At 40.8% G+C, this 23,570-nt stretch overlaps 1 protein-coding gene and 1 long non-coding RNA gene across 5 annotated transcripts in view; one reads left to right on the forward strand and one right to left on the reverse strand.

Moving 5' to 3' along the window:
• Nucleotides 1-23,570, reverse strand: part of HACD4 (3-hydroxyacyl-CoA dehydratase 4) — a 96,460-nt gene that overhangs the window by 18,108 nt on the left and 54,782 nt on the right. For 2 of the 4 annotated variants that reach the window (XM_047700692.1, XM_047700691.1), the window contains exons 2-4: nt 18,425-18,528; nt 15,830-15,957; nt 1,943-2,055 (exon numbers count right to left, since the gene is read on the reverse strand). In XM_047700692.1, the coding sequence (XP_047556648.1) occupies nt 1,943-2,055; nt 15,830-15,957; nt 18,425-18,455 (272 nt within the window). In that variant the 5' untranslated portion in view covers nt 18,456-18,528. Of the gene's footprint in view, nt 1-1,942; nt 2,056-15,829; nt 15,958-18,424; nt 18,529-19,877; nt 20,157-23,570 lie in introns of those variants that run through there. The other 2 variants (XM_047700694.1, XM_047700690.1) reach the window with 2 other exon arrangements.
• Nucleotides 20,122-20,673, forward strand: LOC125083791 (uncharacterized). The gene is made up of 2 exons (XR_007122370.1): nt 20,122-20,349; nt 20,569-20,673. It is a non-coding gene; the product is annotated as an uncharacterized LOC125083791 (long non-coding RNA).

The following is a 23,570-nucleotide window of genomic DNA, read 5'->3' on the forward strand; positions in this document are numbered from 1 at the left end:
TGGGATGTCCAAGATTATACAGCAAGTAGTGGCGGTGGGATGCATCCTAAGATCTCCTCCGTTAAAAAGCCCTTCCATGACATCATGATACTACTCTCAATGTTAAAATCATTTTGTTCTCTAATGGGTTTAACTGTGCTCATTAGAGACTGAATTGACACCAAAAGAGTCAGGCATGCCAGAGAACAGTATGTCAGAAGGTCCCAGTCCCAGATGGGGCTCCTTGTCTCATGAACACAAAGTCATGGGCTACAAAAGTCCATGAAATTCACCCCAAGTCTACAAAACTATCAGTTAAAAATGAGGAATAACTTACTAAACTATATATACAAAGAATGCTACTCCTTTTCATTCAACAAAACATTTCATTCTAACTCACTCTAAGGCTCAACCTATTACTCAGAAATACTTTAATTCAGCTAAGTTACTGACAACATAGTAAATGAATAATTTACGTAACTCAGCTAAAATGCTAGGGCGCTTTTGTTACCTATCCACACCCAGATCTTGCAAGTAGAAGGGGCAGTTCTCATTTGTGAAAGCCAAAGAAGCAGTTAGGACACCTCCCCAAGATAAGCCTCTGAGCAAAGGGGACTGTTTACCCCACTGCTGGTAGAGACAAGACTAGACCCATCTGTTTGCAAAATTTTAGAAGTAGAAGGAAACTGAAGGTGATCTAGAGCAAAAGTTCTTAATCTGAGGTTCAAGAATTCCTAGGGTATCCACAAAATAAATTCAATAAGTCATTTGGACCCACTGGAATTGGTATATAAAATATATCATGGAGATAAAAGTAGAACCTAGGGGATATAGTCAAAAATATTGTCATAACGTATGGGGACAGATGGTGACCGCACTTATCATGGTCGCTGCTGATTAATGTCTAGAACTGTCCAATCAGGGGCACCTGGGTGGCTCAGTTGGTTAAGCATCTGCCTTCTGCTAAGGTCATGATCCCAGGGTCCTGGGATCCAGCCCCACGTCAGGCTCCCTGATCAATGAGGAGCCTGCTTCTCTCTCTCCCTCTGCTACTCCCCCTGCTTGTGCTTGCTCCGTCAAATAAAATCTTAAAGGGTGCCTGGGTAGCTCAGTGGGTTAAACCTCTGCCTTTGGCTCAGGTCATGATCTCAGGACCCTGGGATCGAGCCCCACGTCTGGCTCTCTGCTCAGCAGGGAGTCTACTCCCCGCCCCCACCTACCTGTGATCTCTCTCTGTGTGTCAAATAAACAAATAATCTTTTTAAAAAAATTATACTTCAAAGAAAAACAACACAAAATAAATGTATGTGGAGGTACGTTCTTCCCCAGAGTGATGAGGCCCTGTATTTAAAGTATTCTGGAACTCACAGAAACCAACTTTGTAAATCCTAAGACATAACAGAAGTCTTGCTTTGCTTGTTACAGTTACATGTACCAGAGCAATTTCAAGGAATGCCTTTCATTAGCAAGCAGCTGTGAGGTTTATCCCAAATTGGTGCTATGCCAAGTCTTCTGCTGGAAACCTGAATGCACTGATTTGCTCTTGTAATACCACGGGAGGTTTGCATTACCTCTGACATGCCCATTATGGAAAGCGCTAAGAATACATTTTGATATCAAGATAAAATAATTTGGAAAGGGGTTATGTTTTCCTCTCTCATTCAGGGTAACCAAATGTAGGCAGCTATTACTGGTTTCACTGTAGAAAAGCAACGTGGCTTTAAGATATTATTTTGCGGGGCACCTGGGTGGCTCAGTGGGTTAAGCTTCTGCCTTCGGCTCAGGTCATGATCCTAGAGTCCTGGGATCAAGCCCCACATCGGGCTATCTGCTCAGCAGGGAGCCTGCTTCCCTTCCTCTCTCTCTCTGCCTGCCTCTCTGCCTACTTGTGATCTCTCTCTCTGTCAAATAAATAAATAAAATCTTAAAAAAAGAAAAAAAAGATATTATTTTGCCTCCTTACCTAACCATATCCAATAGATTCCAAAAGATGAATAAAACACACACCACATATTTCTCTTGGACTTCCTCTTGACTGGTGATCACCACAAAGAGGATAATTATTCTCTCTGTGAGCTAAGAAAGAAACAGCAAAGTCAAGAATTAGGATCATCTGTTAAGCATGTAGGTCATTTTTTAATTTCAAAACCCCAGAGTTCCTCTTCAAAGTAAGTATGCTTTAACTGGAAATAGGTATACTGAACTGCTAACATGATCTCTGAGGGAGTAGGGTTATAGGTCAATTTCACTTCCTCCTTGCTGTTTTTTGTATTCTCCAAATTATACATAATGAATAAAAACATATTTTATGTAATCAGGATATTTCTCCTCCTGCGATATATGCACACATGTTTTTATTCACTTTGGTAAGCTTTTATTATATGTCCACTATGTATTAGATGCCAAGGTTTTTACACACACACACACACACACACACACACACACAGAAAGCAAGGTCCTTGCTCCAGAGGGTAGCAGTGGTAGGAGAATGTGGCAGTAGAATTATGACATAGTGTGAATAATGCTGTCATTTAAAGTGCTCTGAATGGGAGCACAGGTGAGGGACATAACTGCCTGGGGAAAGGATGCACAGATTTATGAAGACAGGCAACACCTCAGTTGGATCTGAGAGAAGAGGCAAGAGTTTCTTAGGTAGACTGATTAGGAAAAAGGACATCCTAGGTTAGGGGAACAGGAAAAGCAAAGAGGCAGAGGTGTGAAAATGCAGGTGTATTAGGGAATAAGGAGAACCCCTGGAGGCTAGTGTTGGGGGAAAGGCTCAGAAAGGGAATAAATAGGAGATAAAATTGAAAACATGCGGGTGCTGGGTTATAAAGGGTTTTGAATGACAGGCCAAGAAATTTTGATTTCATCTAATAGGGAAGCTATTGTAGCTTTTTTTAAGGGGGTGGATGGAGGGGGAAGAGAAGTAATATAATCCTAACCTTTATAAGCCAGTGGAAAATGAAAAGAATTCAACATCCACATTTTTTTCCAAGTCGGTAAGTGCAAATCATTGAGAATTCACACACTATGGCTTAGCTCCAATTACTGACCTCAAAAACTAAGTTCTTCTTTCCCAATCTAAATATAATGAGCCACCTTATATCATATTAATGCCCCCTGCAGAGTCCACATTTTTTTGTTGTTTTTTTAAACAAAACATTCTACTTTGCTCTCAATGGTCAAAGGAAAATGTACTTGAGATGGAGGGAGCATATTAGTGATAGGGGAGGACTGCTTTATGTTTTTCAGTAGTTATCCTTATTTTTAAGGCAGATCAAAGAGAAAAGAACAGAACCATCTGTGACTTAGAATCATAGGCTGTTAATCCTGGAAAATCACCTCGTGCAGAGAAATCCGAGATTTGCCAACACTGGGCCACATGATCAGCTATGCTCTATCAGCATAGAGTGTACACGCTCTATCAGCAAGTGTGACCACAGCAGTGAGTCAAGAGGGTCTTTGCTTGGCTAAGGGAATTAGATATGATTCAAACCTTAGTCAATCTATAGAAGCCATTTACATAGCTGTACTGATTGTCCGTATTTCTTTAAAATGCCCTAGTTTCTTGATTTAATTATATTTATAATAATGAAGAATACTTAACTGCAATTATAATTACCAAATGATCCAAGCTTGCGGTCAAGGACACCTGGCAGCCTTTGGATAAAAGATCTTAGCAGCAAACAAGTACTTAGGAACCACCTAATCTTATGTTTGGTCAGTGCCTGCTAATTAGGAAAATGATCTCCTTTTTTGATAAAAATCTCAAGATACATATACATGAGTGCATACACATGAGTGCATACACGTAACATATATTTCTAATTATATGGCTGACTACAGAAAGCAAAAACCTAGATAACTCTTGGTAAGATGGATCTCTAGGGTCCACTCTACATTAGCCCAACCCCACCTTCTTACAAATAAACAATTGAGGAACCAAAGAAGTGACTTGCCCTAGTGGCAGACCGGGAAACATATATCCCAAGTTTTGTGGTGTCCAGAGTTATAAGCTATCTGTGATGTCAGACTACCCAGTAACTGATGAGTACAGGGAGGGAAATCTAAACAGAAATGGTGCTGTACAATAGAATTCAGCCTGTTGAAAATCATGACTTAAAGGGGGGTCGCCTGGGTGGCTCAGTCAGTTAAGTGTCTGCCTTCAGCTCAGGTCATGATACTTTGCATTTTTAGGTTCTACTTGGGAATCCTAAATTTCAAATTAAGCAGTGACTAAACCCAAGTTGTTACTTAATAAATGGCAGCTGGCACTTCAGTTATCAATTATGTAGTTATAAACTACTCCCTCTATGGAGAGAATTTCTAGAATTAAGTAGCAGAAAAAAGAAATTAAGAGAACAATCACATTTACAATTACATAGAAAAAATAACAAAATAACCAAAAATAAATTTAGCCAAGGAGATGAAAGCTCTGTACTCCAAAAACTATAAAACTCTGATGAAAGAAATTGAAGATGACATGTAAATGGAAAGATATTCCACGCTTATGGATTAGAAGAACAAATATTGTTAAAAAATGTCCACACCACCCAAAGCAATCTACCGATGTAACGCAATCCCTATCAAAATGCCAACAGCATTTTTCACAGAACTAGAATGAATAATTCTAAAATTTGTGTGGAACTACAAAAGACCTCAAATAGACAAAGCAATCTTGAGAAAGAAGGACAAAGCTGGAGTTCCTACAATCCCAGATTTTAGGATATATGACAAAGCTGTACTAATCAAAAGACAAAGCTGTATTAATCAAAACAGTATGGTACTGGCACAAAAACAGATACATAAATCAAGGGAACAGGATAGAGAGCCTAGAAATGAATCCATGCTCATATGGTCAATTAATCTATAACAAAGGAGGCAAGAATACACAATGGGGGAAAGAGAGTCTCTTCAACAGATGGTGCTGGGAAAACGGGACAGCCACATTCAAAAGAATGAAACTGGATTGCTTTCTTACACTACACACCAAAATAAACTCACAATGGGTCAAATACCTAAACGTGAGACCTGAAGCCATAAGAGTCCTAGAAGAAAATGTAGGCAATAATTTCTTTGACATCAACTATAGGAACATTTTTCTAGATAGGTCTTCTGGGTCAAGAGGATTAAAAGTGAAGTTGAACTATTGAGACCCAAATAAACTTCTGCACTGTGAAGGAAACCATCAGCAAAAAGGCAACCTACTGAGTGGGAGAAGATATCTGCCAATGGTATATATCCTATAAGGTACTAATTTCCAAAATATAGGAAGAACTTCTACAACACCAAATATACCAAATAAATTGATTAAAAATAGGCAGGGAACCTCAACAGACATTTTTCCAAGGAAGACATACAAATGGCCACAGACACATGAGAAGATGCTCCACATCACTCGTCATCAGGGAAATGAAAATCAAAACCACAACGAGATACCACCTCATATCAGTTAGAATGGCTAAAATAAAAAACACAGGAAATAAGTATTAATGAGGACATGGAGAAAACAGAACCTTCGTGCACTATTGGTGAAAATGCCTGTGGTGCGGTCACTGTGGAAGACAGTATGAAGGTTCCTTAAAAATTAAAAATAGAATTACCATATGACCCAGTAATTCCACTACTAGATATCTACCCAAAGAAAATGAAAACACTAATTTAAAAAGATATACACACCCCTATGTTTATTGCAGCATTATTTATAATAGCCAAGGTAAGGAAGCAACCCAAGTGTCCATCCATAGAAAATGGCAAAAGATGTAGTATAATTATATATAATGGAATATTTTAAAAAATTATTTATTTAAATTCAATTTAGTTAATATAGTGTAGTATTAGTTTCAGAGGTAGAGTTTAGTGATTCATCCATTGCATATAATACTCAATGCTCATTCCATCAAGCGACCTCCTCACCCAGCTATCCCATCCCCCGCCAACTCTCAGTTTCCGAGGCAAACCTTAAGAGACCCTTAGGTGGGCGCCTGGTTGGCTCAGTGGGTTAAGCCGCTGCCTTCGGCTCAGGTCATGATCTCAGGGTCCTGGGATCGAGTCCCGCATCGGGCTCTCTGCTCGGCAGGGAGCCTGCTTCCCTCTCTCTCTCTCTGCCTGCCTCTCTGCCTACTTGTGATCTCTCTCTGTCAAATAAATAAATAAAATCTTAAAAAAAAAAAAAAAAGAGACCCTTAGGTATAGGAAACTTTTTGAAACCCTTTGAAAGGGTCTCTTAAGGTTTGCCTCCCTTTAAAAAAAAATTTATTTTTAAATTTTTTTTAAATGTATTTGAAAAAGAGCGTGCACAAGCTGGGGGAGGGACAAGGAAGAAGGAGAAGCCTGCTGAGTGGGAACCTGATGCAGGGTTTGATCCCAGGACTCTGAGATCATAACCTGAGCCAAAGTCAGCTGCTTAACCTACTGAGCCACCCACGTGCCCCAACTCCCTGTTTTTATCTTATTTTTCCTTTCCTTCTCCTATGTTCATCTTCTTGTTTCTTAAATTCTACATATGACTGGAATATAACTCAGCCATAAGAAAATGAGATCCTGCCATTTGCAACAGCATGAATAGACCTACAGCGTATAATGCTAAGTGAAATAAGTCAAAGAGAAAGACAAATACTGTATGATTTCACTCATATGTGGAATTTGAGAAACAAAACAAATGAACAAACAAAAAGGAGAAAAAAACAGACTCAAATACAGAGAACAAACTGATGGTTGCACAAGGGGGAGTGGGTGGGGGCAATGGGTGAAATAAAGAGGATTAAAAGATACTTATTGTGATGGACACTGAGTAGTGTATAGAATTGCTGAAATCATTGTATACCTGAACTATAACACATGTTAATTTTGCTTCATTTAAAAAAATACAAATTAGTTTTAGCCTCAAAGACTATAATTTTACTAAAATAATAACCCAAACTATTTTGATCCTATGAACTTTTGTTGAGAACTTTAGAAACATATCCTTAATATGTTCCAAACCACCGATTACCTTCTTCTAGGAGACATAAGCATTTACATATTTCTATTTACATATATTTTTTTATTTATCATTTATCACACTGCATTCAATACTTATTGAGTGCAGTGCTCTTGGTCCTGGGAGTTGTAGCTATGAATGAGACCAAGTTCCAGTCCTTAGAGTATTTCCATCCTACTTGGGAGATACACAGTAAGCAAATTTAGAATAGTTTAGAGTTGAAGACAAATAGCCTAAATCCAAATTTTCACTTCACCATCCACAATATATGTGACCTTGAGTCATTTATTTAGATTTTGTGTTAAGTAATCATACTGCAGATAATAATTAGCATTAGCATTATATAGTAAACTATAAAGGATAAGGTTGTGATTGAAGATTTGAAGATTAAATGAGTTAATGCACATGAAGAATGTAGAGAACTATGTGGCATATAAAAATCCCTAAATAAATGTAAGTTATTACTAATAAATATAATTTAACATAGTGATTAGTATATTTACAGAAAATATATTTTTCTATATGGATCATTAAGACTATCATTGAATAAAAAAGGTTAATCTCAGCATTTTTTACAATTTTTTTAAGGATTTTATTTATTTATTTGAGACAGAGAGATACAGAGAAAGCATGAGCAGGGGGAGACGCAGAGGGAGAGGGAGAAGCAGACTCCCTGCTGAGCCAGGAGCCCAATGTGGGGCTTGAATCCATGACACTGGGATCTTGACCTGAGCCACTCAGGTGCCCCTAATCTCAGCATCTTTAAAATTATACTATAAATACAGTTTTATAATAATCACACTGAAGAATTCCATGGATCAAATTTAAAAAAAATCTTAAAAAAATCTAAAATCTTACCTACAGAGCGAATCAGGTCATTCATTCCCAGGAGGTTTCAATACCGAGAACGTCAGCTTGACACAATCCCCAGTACAGTTTTTATCTAACCTGTTAGATAAACCTAAATAAACCTGAGTACAAACCTGTTCTCAACTCAAAACTGGAGAGAAAACCCATATGACTATATGGAAAACCAGATTCTTTAATCTAGCAATGCAAAGAGGCACCTGCTTCACAGCAAAAAAGAAATTAGGGTGAAACTTGGCTGTTTTCCTTGAAGGGTTTATGTTAAGACACCCCTTGGTATTTTCTTCGTATTTGTTCTAAGAATCTAGGACTGTGAGAAATCTTTGGAGTGATTTTTGGCAAGCAGACCCTTGCCTGCCCTTAGCAGAAATAGGTGATATTCATAAATATAAAAGCGGTTTTTGCAATTTGGGTTCGCAAATGAAGTTTTTGTGGGCACAGTAATCTGGGGATAGTAATTCCTAGTGTTTTGATTTATGGATTTTTCATGTTTTGTAAAATAACACATGTGCGGCAGTGTTTCCTACAACGCAAAGGACAAATGCAGACTTTAGTCATTTTAATTCAGCTATATATGAAGTCTTTGAATTTCAAGCATTTCTCAAAAGGTAAAGGAGTAAACAGGATTACTCGGAGGGTTTCCTAAATGTACATGGGTCGAAAGTCCCCATCTAAAGGCTAGTTTTGTGGATATTTTCCCACCTCCTGGAGTTGAGAACAACCCAAGGCTATGTCAGTAAAAACCTCTTTCTCAGGCTTCTGCACAATGTTAGAGCAAAGTCCTTCAAAATCAGTATATCAGGGTTGGCAGTGTTTCCACACTATAAAAACCAAGTTGTTTTTTAAAAAATAACATAAAATAGAAAATAAAAGCCTAGTTGATTTGATTACATCTACTGAAATATGAATTCCCCAATCCAACCTTTTTTCTCTTTTTTACCAAGCTAAGTATATGAGCCTTGTGGAAGGAAGGGGTTGGAGAGGAAAGATGTCTACTTTTCACCTACATTATCATGTCTTAAAATAGTTATGTGTGGGATGCCTGGGTGGCTCAGTTGGTTGGACGACTGCCTTCAGCTCAGGTCATGATCCCGGAGTCCCGGGATCGAGTCCCGCATCGGGCTCCCAGCTCCATGGGGAGTCTGCTTCTCCCTCTGACCTTCTCGCTCATGCTCCCTCTCACTGTCTCTCTCTCAAATAAATAAATAAAATCTTTAAAAAAAATAGTTATGTGTTTGGGACCTAAATCACTTTCCCATTTTATAAATTAAAACATAGAAAATTTGTTATATTTCTTTATATGATTTTAGTGGACACGTAATTATTTCCAAAAACGGATGTCTATAAGCAACTATTATGTTATCATCTTGCCTTTTCCCCCTAAAGTAGATTTTAAAAAAATACATAAAATTTATTACTGTTTATTGTATCTTATTGTACATTGTGTATTTTGAAAATACATAAAAATTTTTTATTGTTACATTATTTTAGTCTTACTGTCAATTGTGTGTAATTTTAGGAATTCATAAAGACTCTTCTCTGTCAAAATAAAGATGTGTGTACAAAACATCTAAAAATGCACAGAACGAGACACAGAAAACACACAGACCTCCTGTACACGTACCACCACCATCTGATACATGGCTCAATTAGCTCAATTTTCCTACTGCTTTTTGCAATTACTTATCTTGACATTTTATAAGGCCAGTTTCCAAAATGAAAATTCAGTCATGCCTCAGTCTCACAACAGTAATGGCAAAATAACATCACAAATACACGGACGTGTTTTTTGGCCCACTGAATGCAGCCGGGCACCAAGCATTTTTCAAGAAACTGTGTGCACTCAGCTAGGATTACTGAGTAGCTTAGCCACATTCTTAACTATGCTTTCTTCACTTAAAAATGGGGAAACAGGAAAACCAAGAAAGGTTACACAATCTTAGAGTTTTGTTTGGTTATTTTAAAACAGAGGCCTCGGAGTCACCCCATAATTCTTCTAACTGTTGGCAGAACTCAAAGGAAGGGGGTAGAAAATGAAACTTTGAACATGAGGATATGGGTTTTCAAAGCTCTTTCCAGCACTGGCTCCTTTTGGAGAACTACACAGAAGATAGGAAATGAGTAATCCAAATAGAGTACAGATAAAAATCGCAAAGAGATTAAAAAAAAAAAAAAAAAAAAGAAGAAGCCAAACAATCACAACAAAAATTAATAGTAGCCCATGATGAAAATGGTAGCCATCTTCCCTGATGTGGTGAATCCCTTTCCTGTTATCCCTGACAACAAAAAAAGACTTAAAAATCACTTGAGCCCCATTAACAGTAGGCACTACAAACTCACTTTGAATAAAAAAGATTCAATGTGGGCTGCCTGGGTGGCTCAGTCCTTAAGCATCTGCCTTGGGCTCAGGTCCTAATCCTGGGTCCTGGGATCAAGTCCCACATTGGGCTCCCTGCTGGGTGGGAAGCCTACTTCTCCCTCTCCCACTCCCCCTGATTGTGTTCCCTCTCTTGCTGTGTCTCTGTCAAATAAATAAATAAAATCTTAAAAAAAATTAAAGAAGATTCAACATATATTTGCCATTATTATTTTAAATTACCAAACCAGGATATAGTTTGATTACAGCGATCATAGTTCTATAAAGCACTATATTAATATGATTAAAATCACATTTAAATACTCCGGAACTTCTAGAACTCCAAGAAATCAGATTTCTAAGTTGTATAATAATTTCTATTACTGGACAAGCCTACATAATTTTGGAAATAAAAAAGGTGCACATTTTCTAGGCATCATTAAGGTGTTCTATTTTCTTTCCTCCAAGTCTACCTGTCCCATTTCTCACTTGCATTCCTCACACTGTCAATAACTAAAATAACACTACTCTTAATTTTGAAAATGCTGTTTTACTATGAAACTATTATTCACCAATGTAGCTTAAAGAAGTAAAAAGTCCAGGGGTGCCTGAGTGACTCTGTTGGTTAAGCTTCTGACTGCAGCTCAGGTCATGATCTCAGGGTCCTGGGATCGAGCAGCCTGTCAGGATCTTCACTCAGTAGGGAGTCTACTTGTCCCTCTGTCCCTCCCCACTCGTGTTTTCTCTCTCAAATAAATATCTTTCACACTCTCTCAAATAAATAAAAATCTTTAAAAAAATAAAAGTAAAAAGTCCAGAAAGGTATTAGCGAAAGAAAACATGCTTAGACTTTCAATGAATTTGGTCATATTCGAGGCAAAATAATTCCATATGATGGACTACAGCTTTCATTTAACCTGGGTAGTTCATTCTGTTCTTTAGAATTAGCATGAAGTTGTTAACAAGGAATAAATATCAATAAATCTTGTTCCCAAGTAATATGCTTTTTTTTTTAAAGATTTTATTTATTTGACAGACAGAGACCACAGGTAGGCAGAGAGGCAGAGAGAGAAGGAAGCAGGCTCCCTGCTGAGCAGAGAGCCCGATGTGGGGCTCGATCCCAGGACCCTGGGATCATGACCTGAGCCAAAGGCAGAGGCTTTAACCCACTGAGCCACCCAGGCGCCCCTAATGCTAAGTTCTTAATAGGCTCCTTAGGATTATATTCCTATTTCCATCTTTAAACTTTCATGGTATTTTAAACAGATTTTAGTATAAGAATCTGTGTCACTCTAATCAACAAAAATTTAAGGCATATGTTTATCCTAATACTTTGCTAGATGTTAGCAGTAAATGCAGATTCTGACAAATTATTTTCACAATGCCAATTTGTCAAATTTAGTTATTTCCATTTTTCTGATTTATTTTGCAAATAGTTAAAGTTATCCTCACAGAAATCCCTTTTCTGCATATTTTAAACACATGTTCACATAGTCACCTAACTTATCTCTCTTCATATGGAAAATAGCATTTTTTTTTCTTGCCTTACCAGCAATGATTTCTTGTATTGAGTCTCCACCTGTGAATTTCTCATCTTCCTTCAACCTGCCTTTATTTATTTATTTAGATTTATTTATTTGTTTGACAGAGAGAGGAAAAGACAGCACAAGCAGAGGGAGCTGGAGAGGAAGAAGCAGGCTTCCCACTGATCAGGAAGCCTGATGCGGGGCTTGATCCTAGGATCCTGAGATCATGAGCTGAGCCAAAGGCAGCTGCCTAACCAACTGCACTACTCAGGCACCACCCTTCAACCTGGCTTTAAAAAAGGAATATGGTGGGCGTGCCTGGATGGCTCAGTAGGTTAAGTGTCCTTTGCCTTAGGTCATGATCTCCGGGTCCTGGGATTACCCAGGGTCCTGGGATCAAGACCTGTATCAGGTTTCCTGCTTAGTGGGGAGTCTGCTTCTCCCTCTCCCTGTCTCTGTGTCCCTCTCCCCTCACCCCCAAATTAGTGTGGGCTCTCACTCTCTCTCTTAAATAAAATCTTTAAAAAAAAAAAAAAGAAAAAGGAACATGGTCATCTAGGGCTAAAGACCTGGTACAGGAAACAAATAATAGCTACAATAATAGCAATAGCTTCCAGATATTGTATTTTAACTAAGCACTAGGAACTTATCCCACCCATTTTTTCCAGTCACTCCATGAGGTAAGTGTTATTTTCACATCACATGAGAAAATGAGGTTCAGAACAATTTCCATGTTTAAATGGAAATTGTTTAAATTCATACAACTAGTTTCTACTCCTGAAACTATTACACTATCTGTTAACTAACCAGAATTTAAATAAAAAATTTGAAATAAAAAAAATAAATTCATACAACTAATAAGAGCTAGAACTGGGATTTGAATCCAGGTCTGTAGGAGTCCCAAGTCTATGATTAGATGTATATTAGATATACTAGATAAACATGAATGGTCTCTCCTTTGCATTTGTATTCAGTAAAAATTGGCAAAAAGAACAAGAAATGGCTGAATATTCTATTCTTTGGATATTGGTGAAGGAAACTTTTTTGGGGGGATTAATTTTTTTTTTTCTTTTAAGATTTTATATATTTGAGAGAGAGGACATGGGGGTTGGGGGAGAAGCAGGCTCCCTGCCAAGCAAGGAGCCCAATGCAAGGCTCCATCCCAGGACAGGACACTGGGATCATGATCTGAGCTGTAAAGGCATATGCTTAACTGACTGAGCCACCCAGTGCCCCTGGGCCGTTTACTATTGACCAGATATTTTGTGTGGTGTCTTTTCCCTGAAACAGCTCAATAGCTATGGATCTGACCCCACAGTGTAGCTAGAGAAGCCAGGAGTCAAACCGAAGTCTGAATGACTCCAATCCTATGACTCTCCTCTATCCTCCAGTGCCCAGGACAGTGGCACAGGTAGAGTGGCAAGTGGCTCTGAAATCCAACTCTTTTTTTTTTTTTTAAAGATTTTATTTATTTATTCCACAGAGAGAAATCACAAGTAGGCAGAGAGGCAGGCAGAGAGAGAGAAGAGGAAGCAGGCTCCCCACCAAGGAGAGAGCCCGATGCGGGGCTAGATCCCAGGACCCTGGGATCATGACCTGAGCCGAAGGCAGAGGCTTTAACCCTCTGAGCCACCCAGGTGCCCCTGAAATCCAACTCTTTTTTTTTTTTTTTAAGATTTTATTTATTTATTTGCAAGGAGCCCGATGTGGGACTCGATCCCAGGACGCTGGGATCATGACCTGAGCCGAAGGCAGCTGCTTAACCAACTGAGCCACCCAGGCGTCCCTGAAATCCAACTCTTAAGAGAAGATCACCTCCATGCTTCCTAAAGCAACAGCCTCGTTGCCTTGAATGTTTCCAACTGCCTAGTCTAATGGTGCAATGTCTTGGAGTAAGGTCATTTTTTTTCATAGAATTCTTATCAGTGACTTGAGTTGCAATTTTTCAGGGATTTGCTTTTCAACTGCTCACTCTAAGTCAAGAGAGCCTGAAATAGTATAAAGTATAAAACAGATTCTATGGGGGCGCCTGAGTGGCTCAGTGGGTTAAGCCTCTGCCTTCAGCTCAGGTCATGATCTCGGGTCCTGGGATCGAGCCCCACATCAGGCTCTCTGCTCAGCGGGGAGCCTGCTTCCCCCTCTCTGCCTGCCTCTCTGCCTACTTGTGATCTGTCAAATAAATAAAAAAATTAAATTAAATTAAAAAACAGATTCTATAATACTGGTAAGTGATTAAAATCTTCCTGCAGAACCAAGCTCATGAAGAATTATCATTAAAATGTCCATACTATCCAAAGCAGACTACAGACTCAAAGCAAACCCTGTAAAAATACCGTAAGCATTTTCACAGAACTAGAACAAATAATCCTAAAATTTGTACAGAACCACAAAAGACCTTGAATAGACAAAGAAGTCTTGAGAGAAAACCACACAGTGGAGGAATTGCAATCCCAGATTTCAAGATAATATGACAAAGTTGAAGTAATCAAAACAGCATGGTACTGGCACAAAAAAAGACAAATAGATCAAAGGAACGGAACAGAGAGCCCAGAAATAAACCCATGATTATATGGTTAATTAATCTTCAACAAAGGAGGCAATAATGTCCAATGGGGAAAAGACAGTCTCTTCAACAAATGGTATTGAGAAAAATGGGACAGCTACACGTGAAAGAAAGAAACTGGACCATTTTCTTACAACATACACAAAAACAGATTCAAAATGGATTAAAGACCTAAATATGAGACCTAAAACCATTAAACTCCTAAAAGAAAACATGGGCAGTAATCTCTTGGACATGAGCCTTAGCAACATATTTATGCATATGTCTCCGCAGGCAAGAGAAACAAAAGCAAAATTAACCCACTGGGACTACACCAAAATTAAAAGCCTTTGCACAGCAAATGAAACCATCGGCAAAACAAAAAGGCTACCTACTGAGTGGGAGAATGTATCTGAATGAGAAATATCTGGTAAGGGGTTACTATCCAAATATACATGAAGCACTTACACAACATCAGAAAAACAAACAATCCAATTAAAAAATGGGCAGAAGAACTGAACAGACATTTTTTCAGAGAAAACATACAGATGGCCTACAGGCCCACGGAAAGATGCTCTAATCATCAGGGAAATGCAAATCAAAACCACAATGAGATACCTCCTCATACTTGGCAGTGTCTAGAATCAAAGAGACAAGAAACAAGAAGTGTTGGCAAGGATGAAGAGAAAAGGCAACTGGTGGGAATGTCAATTAATGCAGCCACTGGAGAAAACAGTATGGAATTTCCTTAAAAAATTAAAAATAGAAATACAATATAATCCAGTAACTCCACTACTGGGTATTTACCCACAGAAAACAAAAACACGAATTTGAAAACATATGCACCCCTGTGTTTACTGCAATATTGCTATTGTTCATAGGCATTATTTCTAACAGCCAAGTTATAGAAGCAACCCCAAGTGTCCATCCATAGGTGAATGGATAAAGATGTGGTGCGTGTGCACACACACACACGAATATTACTCAGCCATGAGAAAGAATGAGATCTTGCCATTGATAAGAACATGGATGGATCTAGAGGGTATTATGCTAAGTGAAATAAGTTAGAAAGACAAAGACAAAGACCACATACTTTGACTTATTTGTAGCACCTAAAAAACAAATGAATGAACAACCAAAAAATAAATAAATAAATAAAGGGCCCAAACAGCTTCCTTAATACAGGGAAATAACTGATGGTTGCCAGAGGAGGGGTATTTGGGGGGATGGGCAAAACAGATAAAGGAGATTAAGAGGTACAAATGTCCAGTTTTAAAATAAGTCACAGGAATGAAAAGTACAGCATAGAGAATATAGTCAATAATATCATGTGTGTTTTTTTTTCAAGATTGACTTATTTGACAGAGAGAGCACACACACAGGTGGGAGGGGAAGGCGGGGAGAGAGAGGGAACATGAAGCAGACTCTGTGTGGAGTGAGGAGCCCGACACAGGTCTCCATCTTACAACCCTAAGATCACAACCTGAGCCGAAACCAAGAGTTGGCTGCTTAACTGGCTGCATCACCCAGGAGCCCCCAGTGATAAATCGTTAACAAAACAAAACAAAACCTACCTGCAGAAACCTAGGAAAGAGATGGTTTGGTTCAATGCCAACATATATGTGCAGCAACTCCAGGAGGGAAATGGACTGGCAAAGACGCATCACAAGACCAATAGCGTAGAAAGTGTCAACCATGGAATCTGTGTCCAGGAATTAGAAACAGATACAATAAGGTAAAAGCTAGGTCACAACCCAAATCTATGCAGCACTTTGAAATAAAAATTGTGATTATTTACTTCTTTTCTCATTGTACATGTGAGAAATTTCCTAACAGCTACTAAATTACTAATACCATGCAACCAAAGAAAGTACTTCCTATTGTAGTATATCTTAATTGCTCCTCTGCTAAAAAAAGCAGCAAAATTTTGAAAAAGAAGGCCCATGGCCAAACTGTAGTATTTATTCTCCATATATATAATTCCCAATATATGTTATAAAGCAATTCCCAAATAAAAGTAACCTGGTAGAATCTAAACCATCAACTGTAAACAGGTTGGAGGTAAACTTACTGAAGAAGCTGGTGTGCTCACACCTTTTTCATTGACGAGAAAATGACAAAGATGAGAAAAATAGGATACTAGAGAAGCTTTATGGAAAGCACATTCATAATGATGTCATGCTTAATAACATCTTATTTGTGTCCTATATGTGTTTGGTTTGGGTTTCTAAAACTTTATTAGAACCTGAGCCTCTGGTGGGGACTTTTGAAGTTTGCACTGCAGAGAGCCCACACTGCATTTGGAAAAAAACGAAATAGGAGAAACAACTATTCCTCTAAATAGGATGTATTTGTTGGCTTAAATTTTAAAAGGAAATCCCACCATGTTAAGAAACATCTAGGGAAGAGTTGGCTGTCTTTATTGCCCAGTGATCATTCACATGATGGTAACTTATGGAGCACTAAGGGTTTCTCTTCTCAACAGCTCTATAAGGTGAGCACTATTATCATCATTCCCATTTCACAGATGGTCCCTGAGGGACGAAGTCCATGCTCTCATCCACTGCCCCACACTTGCTATAAAAGAGCATTTCCCGGGACGCCTGGGTGGCTCAGTTGGTTAAGCAGCTGCCTTCGGCTCAGGTCATGATCCCAGCGTCCTGGGATCGAGTCCCACATCGGGCTCCTTGCTTGTCAGGGAACCTGCTTCTCCCTCTGCCTCTGCCTGCCATTCTGTCTGCCTGTGCTCGCTCTCTCTCCCTCTCTCTCTCTGACAGATAAATAAATGAAATCTTTAAAAAAAAAAAAAGAGCATTTCCCATTACACAGCTCTGGGATGGAGAAGGTAGCAGGTGTTACTCTTCAGGTGATTAGACTGCTACTAAGCTATTTAATTTATACATTGACTCAGGAATTATACTGAACTCCTACTTAGCTGTTTTCAGTCCGCTTTCCATATGAATGGTTGTGTTACTTTAATAAGAGGCTTCTCTAATTTTAACAGTAGGATAATAATTAAGAAATAAACACACTGCCAACTAAAGCAATTTTTCCCACTGGAAAGGCCAGGCAGGATAAGAAGAGTTCATTGCTTGTAACTCTTGGTGTGAATGACTTGTAATATGCCCACAACGCCCCAGCTAATTTTCAAGGCCTAGAAGCGCTGACTTTTTCCCCTATAAACATACAGGAAGTTTTCCCACCGCTCATGTTTTCCCCTGATTGAAGACTCCCAACATTCATAGTTGGAATTCAAGCCTTAGGTTGTGTTTTTGGAGGTTGCTGAAGGCAAGACTTTAACTGCAGATTCACAGTAAGAAAAAGCAACCAAAGATAGTTATGGCACCTCAGAATTAGATGTATTTCCTTATGATACAGAAGTCTGAATTGATGAGCACAGCATGGTTTTTCTAGGGTACATTCTATGTGTTTGTTTCTAGCTGAAACCAGCAGTTGCTCAAACTGTCAAGCCACCCAACAGTTGTAAACTGTGATGACACTTACCCATGTGGGGATGGAACATGAAAAGAATGTTATTTTGACAGTCACTTAGTGATTCATTTTTTAAAAATTGAAATGCTGGTTAAAATCTTTACTTTTTAGAAAACTGGAGGAAACATGACTTTACCAACTCCCATATGGATGGTGAGTCATCTAGAAGGTGTGTCATTTACTTAGGGACACATTACTTCTTAAGGGGACCATACAGTTTGTCTTTTACTTATTAGTAGTCTCTAGTTATGTTAAGCCTGGGGAATAAAAAGACAAGGAAAGAATCTGGTTAATTCCTGAGTTCTCTGGGCAAAAGGTTATATTGGCATTTACAGATTTCCTCAAAACCCAACAAATATGAGAAGGTTTGCTGCAGAACCAAAAAGGAAGAGTCAGATGGCACCACCCCAATGCCATGTCTGTGTTTTCAGAGCAAACTGCCTAGTCAGAGGGAAGCCAAGTCCCTCCCCCCTCAACTCACCTGCCCCCTTTCTCCAAAAAGGTTTTAGTTTTTGCAATGAGCAAGAAGAATGGTTACTGAAAAATATGGCTACTAAATCTTAGAGCAGTGAAGGATATTCGGTGAAGTTCGCAGAAGTTGAAAAATTAACATAAGCAGGACTAGGTGAAAACAAGTATTGAATGTTAAAAATCCAAAATGATTTCTGGAGTTTTACCTTCTCCAAATGAAAAGAACCGGACTGTCATATTGGTAAATATCCATGAGTGGCCACAGAATTGGATTAAGTAGTAGATGAAAAGATAGGTATTCTTCCTATACCTATAAAGGAAAATACCATTAAGTACTTCCTTCATAATAATCTTTTCAGCATTACGCACAAATCTTTTAACTAACCTGCTGGCCCACCTAAGCAAGCAAGAGAAAACCATTCCGTATCAGAGTCTTTTATTCAGATTTTGAAGGGACCTACAGCATACATTATCTGCTAAAAGGAGTATCCTGAGTTTGCTTAAAGTCAAAGATGGCTCTATTTCAAAATTCACTTTCAGCTTTGAGAAAGTTCTAACCTTGTTTTCACGAAGGGCTAAAACATTGCAAAGATGGCTTTGAATACTTAAAAAAAAAAAAAAAAAGATGGTGAGGGCTCACTTGACATGCTCAATGTGTTCCCGCAACTCAGTCTGCGAAGTGCAAAACCTGAGATCACGGTTACAAGAGGGGAGTAGTGGTGGTGGCATTTCCCAGCGGTGGGTGATTCAGTAGTTGGCCATACCTGATTTGTGAATGCATTCTCTGATGGGGGGTGGTGTGTGTAGTACGTTGCCACTGCCCATTATATTTACAAGGGCAGACGTTTCCTTCCCCAGACACACACAGAAAGCAGTTTAGTGGCTCAGGCCAGAAAAGGGAAGTCAAGCTGGGTTTAAAACTGGGTTGCTGGGGAGATGACTCAGGAATGATTGACAGATACACAATTTGAGGTAGTTAGGGAAAGCACTGTTTGAAATGTGCCTTGGGGGTTCAGAAGGGTGATGGGAGGGGCCCTGCCAGTATAGACAAGGATTTCTTCTAGTTGGAGACGCGAAACCTCTGAGAAATAAGTCAAATAAGCAGGAAGCAGATCCAGTGTAGCTTGATGACAGGCACCCTACAGATCACGCGAACCACTAAGAGGAGCTGGCGTAAGGAGGCCTTTCTTAAACCCGCACCAGAATAACCTGGCGTTGGTTAAACACACAGCCCCAAGTCCCCTGAACTGAGCTCTGGAATCTACACATGCAACAGTTGTTTCTGCACCTGGCAGGTCTGAAACCCACCCTGGGACAGCGGGTCCGACAAAGTCAATCGAAGGACTCCGGGTGGCCAGAGGGGGAAGGAAAGCAGGACTGACTGGTAGAGGGCGCACAAAAGGGGTGGCAGGGTAGCCTGTCCTTCCCATTTCCTAGCCTGTAGATGGGGGTAATAACAGAGCCTTCCTCCTAGGATTGCAGAGAGAACTGAAAACTAGCTAATGCCTGTTTAGAGTTCAAGAGCGCACTGGGCTCAGGGTTGCGCCGCGCTGTGCTGCCCGCGCAGCCGCCCGCGGGCGTGGCGGGGTGGGGGGGACCTCGCCCCTGGCGCCTCACCCACCTCACCCCTCGCCTCCCGCCACGGGCCGGGCGCCCTACCTGGGCTGCAGCCAGGCGGGTAGCGCCATTGGGTTTCGTGGGCCGCTGCAGGGCCCTCCAGCGCCGTCAGGGAAGGAGCAGCTGCCGGGGAGCACGGGAGGGGCGGCCCCCGAGGCCAACCCCCGGCCGGGAAAGGCGGGGCCTGTCCCCACCCAGCACTTTAAGAAAAAAAAAAACAAAACAAAACCAAAAAAAAACCTAAGGTCGTGCTGTGGGAACTAGATGAAAGCCAAGTTCTTGAAGTTCCTGGTGGGGCGAGAGCGCGCTGCACCACGAATGCCGGACGGGGGCACGGCACGCGCGCGAGACAGGGTTGGGCTGCACGCCCGCGGGTTCACGAAGCTCCTGCCAGGACTTCCTAATCTTTGCGTTGACACTCCTTTGCAGCTGCGTGGAAATTAATGGACCCTCCCCATTAATCTCTAAAAGCTGGCTTGCAGTCACGCCATCCCTAAGGATGCTTGGGCTCCAGGTGCGTGCCTGCTTCTCTTATTACCCTCACCTGTAAGAGGCAGTCAGGGAGGTAGCCTGTGGTCACTCCTTCCCTAACCCTTTCTCTCCAGCTATAGCGTCTGATTCCTCCAGGATCAGGCATCCTTGCCCTCTAACCCTCCCCCTGGGTCTTTACACATGCTTCCAAAACCTTTTATTCACGTTGTGTTTTTCCTCCTATCCTATGCCCACCTCTCAGAAAAACTGATCACTGAGGCCTACAGCATTGTCTCCTGCATGCTAAGAGGACCCAACTCCTACTTTGCTTCTCCACCCTCTAATGGAAACATCCCCCAAAGAAACTCAAAACAAACAAAAAGCCAAGAAAGCACTTGCAAGTAAGTGGGTCAACAACACCTGATTTTTGGAGCTGGAAGGTAGTTAACGCCCATTTTACCCACAGGGAAGTTGAGGCATTTGATAAAACGCTGTCACTTGCTACAGTTCATGCCACTGATGAAGGGCAGTATGAAAACTCCAAGGCTGCTGTGTTTTCATTAGGCCATAGGGTCCTCCCTAGCAGTCCATTATGACCTCCCACCGCAGGGCCCACCTTTCAGGTCTACATTTCTCAGTGCTTTCCCCCACCCCTGCCAGAGCTTCATTCCCTCCCCTGCATCCACCAGTCCCTTTCAGATTCACTCCATGCGTCATTACCACTGCCTCTCCTCCCACCCTCAACCTCTCCTTTCCACGAGTCTGCACCACAGCGTAGGAACATGTTCAAATCTCACCTACCCTAGAATTAGACATTTTATTCTCTCCCCTTCTTTCCTGGTGATCTCTCTCCCTCCTCTTTTTCTCATAACTGCCTTCTTTCATTTCTTACCATCATTCTATTTCATCACAACCTACACTTTGGCTTTCCTTTTCAACGCCTCCCTGAAACTGCTCTCTCATGGAATGTCCTTAATTTCCTGATTCCTCATCCTATACTCACCATGCAGACAACTCTACACAGTCCTTGCTCTTTGCGGGCATTTGATCTAATGGACACACAAGCAAACTCTGGTGACTAACCAGTCAACGATGCCAAGCCATAAGAGGAAGACAGTCTGGGATAGCCTGGAGTGGGAAGACTGCCCAGAGAAGGGATCCTTTATCACCAAACACAGCCCCTGTGACTATATCCGCCTCCCCCCCCCCCCCACCAGCCTGCTGCATTTACCTACATCACATCTCCTCCCTTTTCCTCTCCAGCTCTGCATGCTCTACTCGCATGTCCTTCCCCCCTCTCCTGCTCTATTTTCTGGAATTTTAACATCCCCACCATCTTGTCTAGTTGCCATGTTTTCCTCTGCACAGGCATCCACCACACAAGGCTTTATCTCCATGCAGACAACAGCCGACTCTACTATCTCTAGACCCTACTATTTTTTTTTTTTTTGAATACCAGCTCTGGCCTTTCAACAGCTTCTGGATATTTCTGCATGAAAAGGCTATTGTAACTTCCAAATGATCCCATTTGGCATACTTTCTTCTCAAATCATGGTCTTATTTCTCACATGGAAACCACTCTTTTCCTAGTCTTTCAGATTTAAAATTTCGGAGTCCTTATTACATTTCCCCATCCAATCAAGTTCTATTGACTCCAACCTTTCCAGATCCCTTACTGATCCTAGCACTCCACTTCCGTTCGTTAGGACTCAGAACCTGAGTAAAAAGGACACAAAAAGAGCTCCCTTTTACTTGACAGATAAATAACAAACTACAAACAAAAAGCTTTTACAAGTCAAGCAGTCAGGGAATTCTACTTGTTTTCCAAGAAATACGTGCAGGAAAGAGCTTCCTAGGGAACCATTTGGGGTAAGAAGCAGGACTCTCCCTTTCCTCTGGGAGGGCCCAGGGCAGATCCTCTTTGGGTTCTGCCAGCATTACCCAAACAGCCTCCACTGGCCTTACTGCCTCCTCCTTCTACTCAGACTGGCATACATTAGTGGAAGACTGCTGGAAGAATTCTTAAAACACAGTCCTGTTACAGCTATTCCTCTGGTCAAAACCCTTTGCCACTTCCTTGCTGCCTGTTAGTTATATTGTTAGAGTGGGCAGTTAGTTAGGCCTTAACAGGTTGCCTAAAGGCCAGCAAAGGGGGACCCGAGCCCTGTTATCAGGAAAATTAGGAACCTGTCCCTGCAGCATTTCACAAAGCCACAAGAAACCCAGTCACACCAGACAGGCCTAAGACGAAGAAGGCCAGAAGCCCTGACCAAGTAAGGAGAAAAGGCACAAAATCCTGCTCTCAAAGAAATCCCCTCCCCAAATAATAAATATTCCACCGCTTAGTTAACAACTGTCAATACAAGATAGAGACCCAAAACCCAGGGCACAGCTCTCCCCTGAGCTGGCCCACCCTCACATCTCGAGAGTGTGCTCTAAGAAACCTTTCATTTGCACCACTCAAACATGGGCTCATCTGTCCCTGAATTCTGGTGATGAGACCAAAAGCCTCTGGTGATGTCAGGGGGACAGGCTGGGTGAGAGCTGCAGGGCCCAAGGTCTCTAGTTCATCTGGCAACAGCAGCTCATCTTGTCTCCAAGTCTGTCGCAGGTGCTGACATCCTAAACCATCCTATCCCCCCACCAATTAGAGCATCTCTTACTGTTTCCTGGCCACACCAGGTATTTTGCTCATCATGCCTCTGTGAAACTTTTCTCCTCTATTCTGACTTTCTCTTTTGCTTCCTCCCCATCTCACAGCCCAGCAGTTACCTGTCAAAGTTCTAGACATCTTTTAAAGCCCTTCCCAAGGCTTCCTCAAGGAGCCACTCAGGACTAATAAAGGTCTATGATGGGACTTGTTTGAGGTTTGGTTTCTGCCTGCTCCACTAGATTACAGATTCCCAGAGGACTAGCCCTCTTATGAACAGTAAGAATTGAACAAATTTTGGGGTGCCTGGGTGGCTCATTCATTAAGCGTCTGCCTTCGGCTCAGGTCATGATCCCAGCATCCTGGGATCGAGCCCCACATCGGGGTCCCTGCTCCGAGGGAAGCCTGCTTCTCCTCCCACTTCCCCTGCTTGTATTCCCTCTCTCATTGTCTCTCTGTCAAATAAATAAATTAAAAAAAAAAAAAGAACTGTACAAATTTTAACTTCTCTAAATAAGGTTTCTTTCCCCCAACTACATGACTGTTAGGATTAAATAAGAAAATGTATAAAACATGTAAAATATATGGTATGATTTTCCTCTCCCAAACTTATA

This window comes from Lutra lutra, chromosome 13 (genome assembly GCF_902655055.1).
Source record: "Lutra lutra chromosome 13, mLutLut1.2, whole genome shotgun sequence".
NCBI classification, from domain to species: Eukaryota; Metazoa; Chordata; class Mammalia; order Carnivora; family Mustelidae; genus Lutra; species Lutra lutra.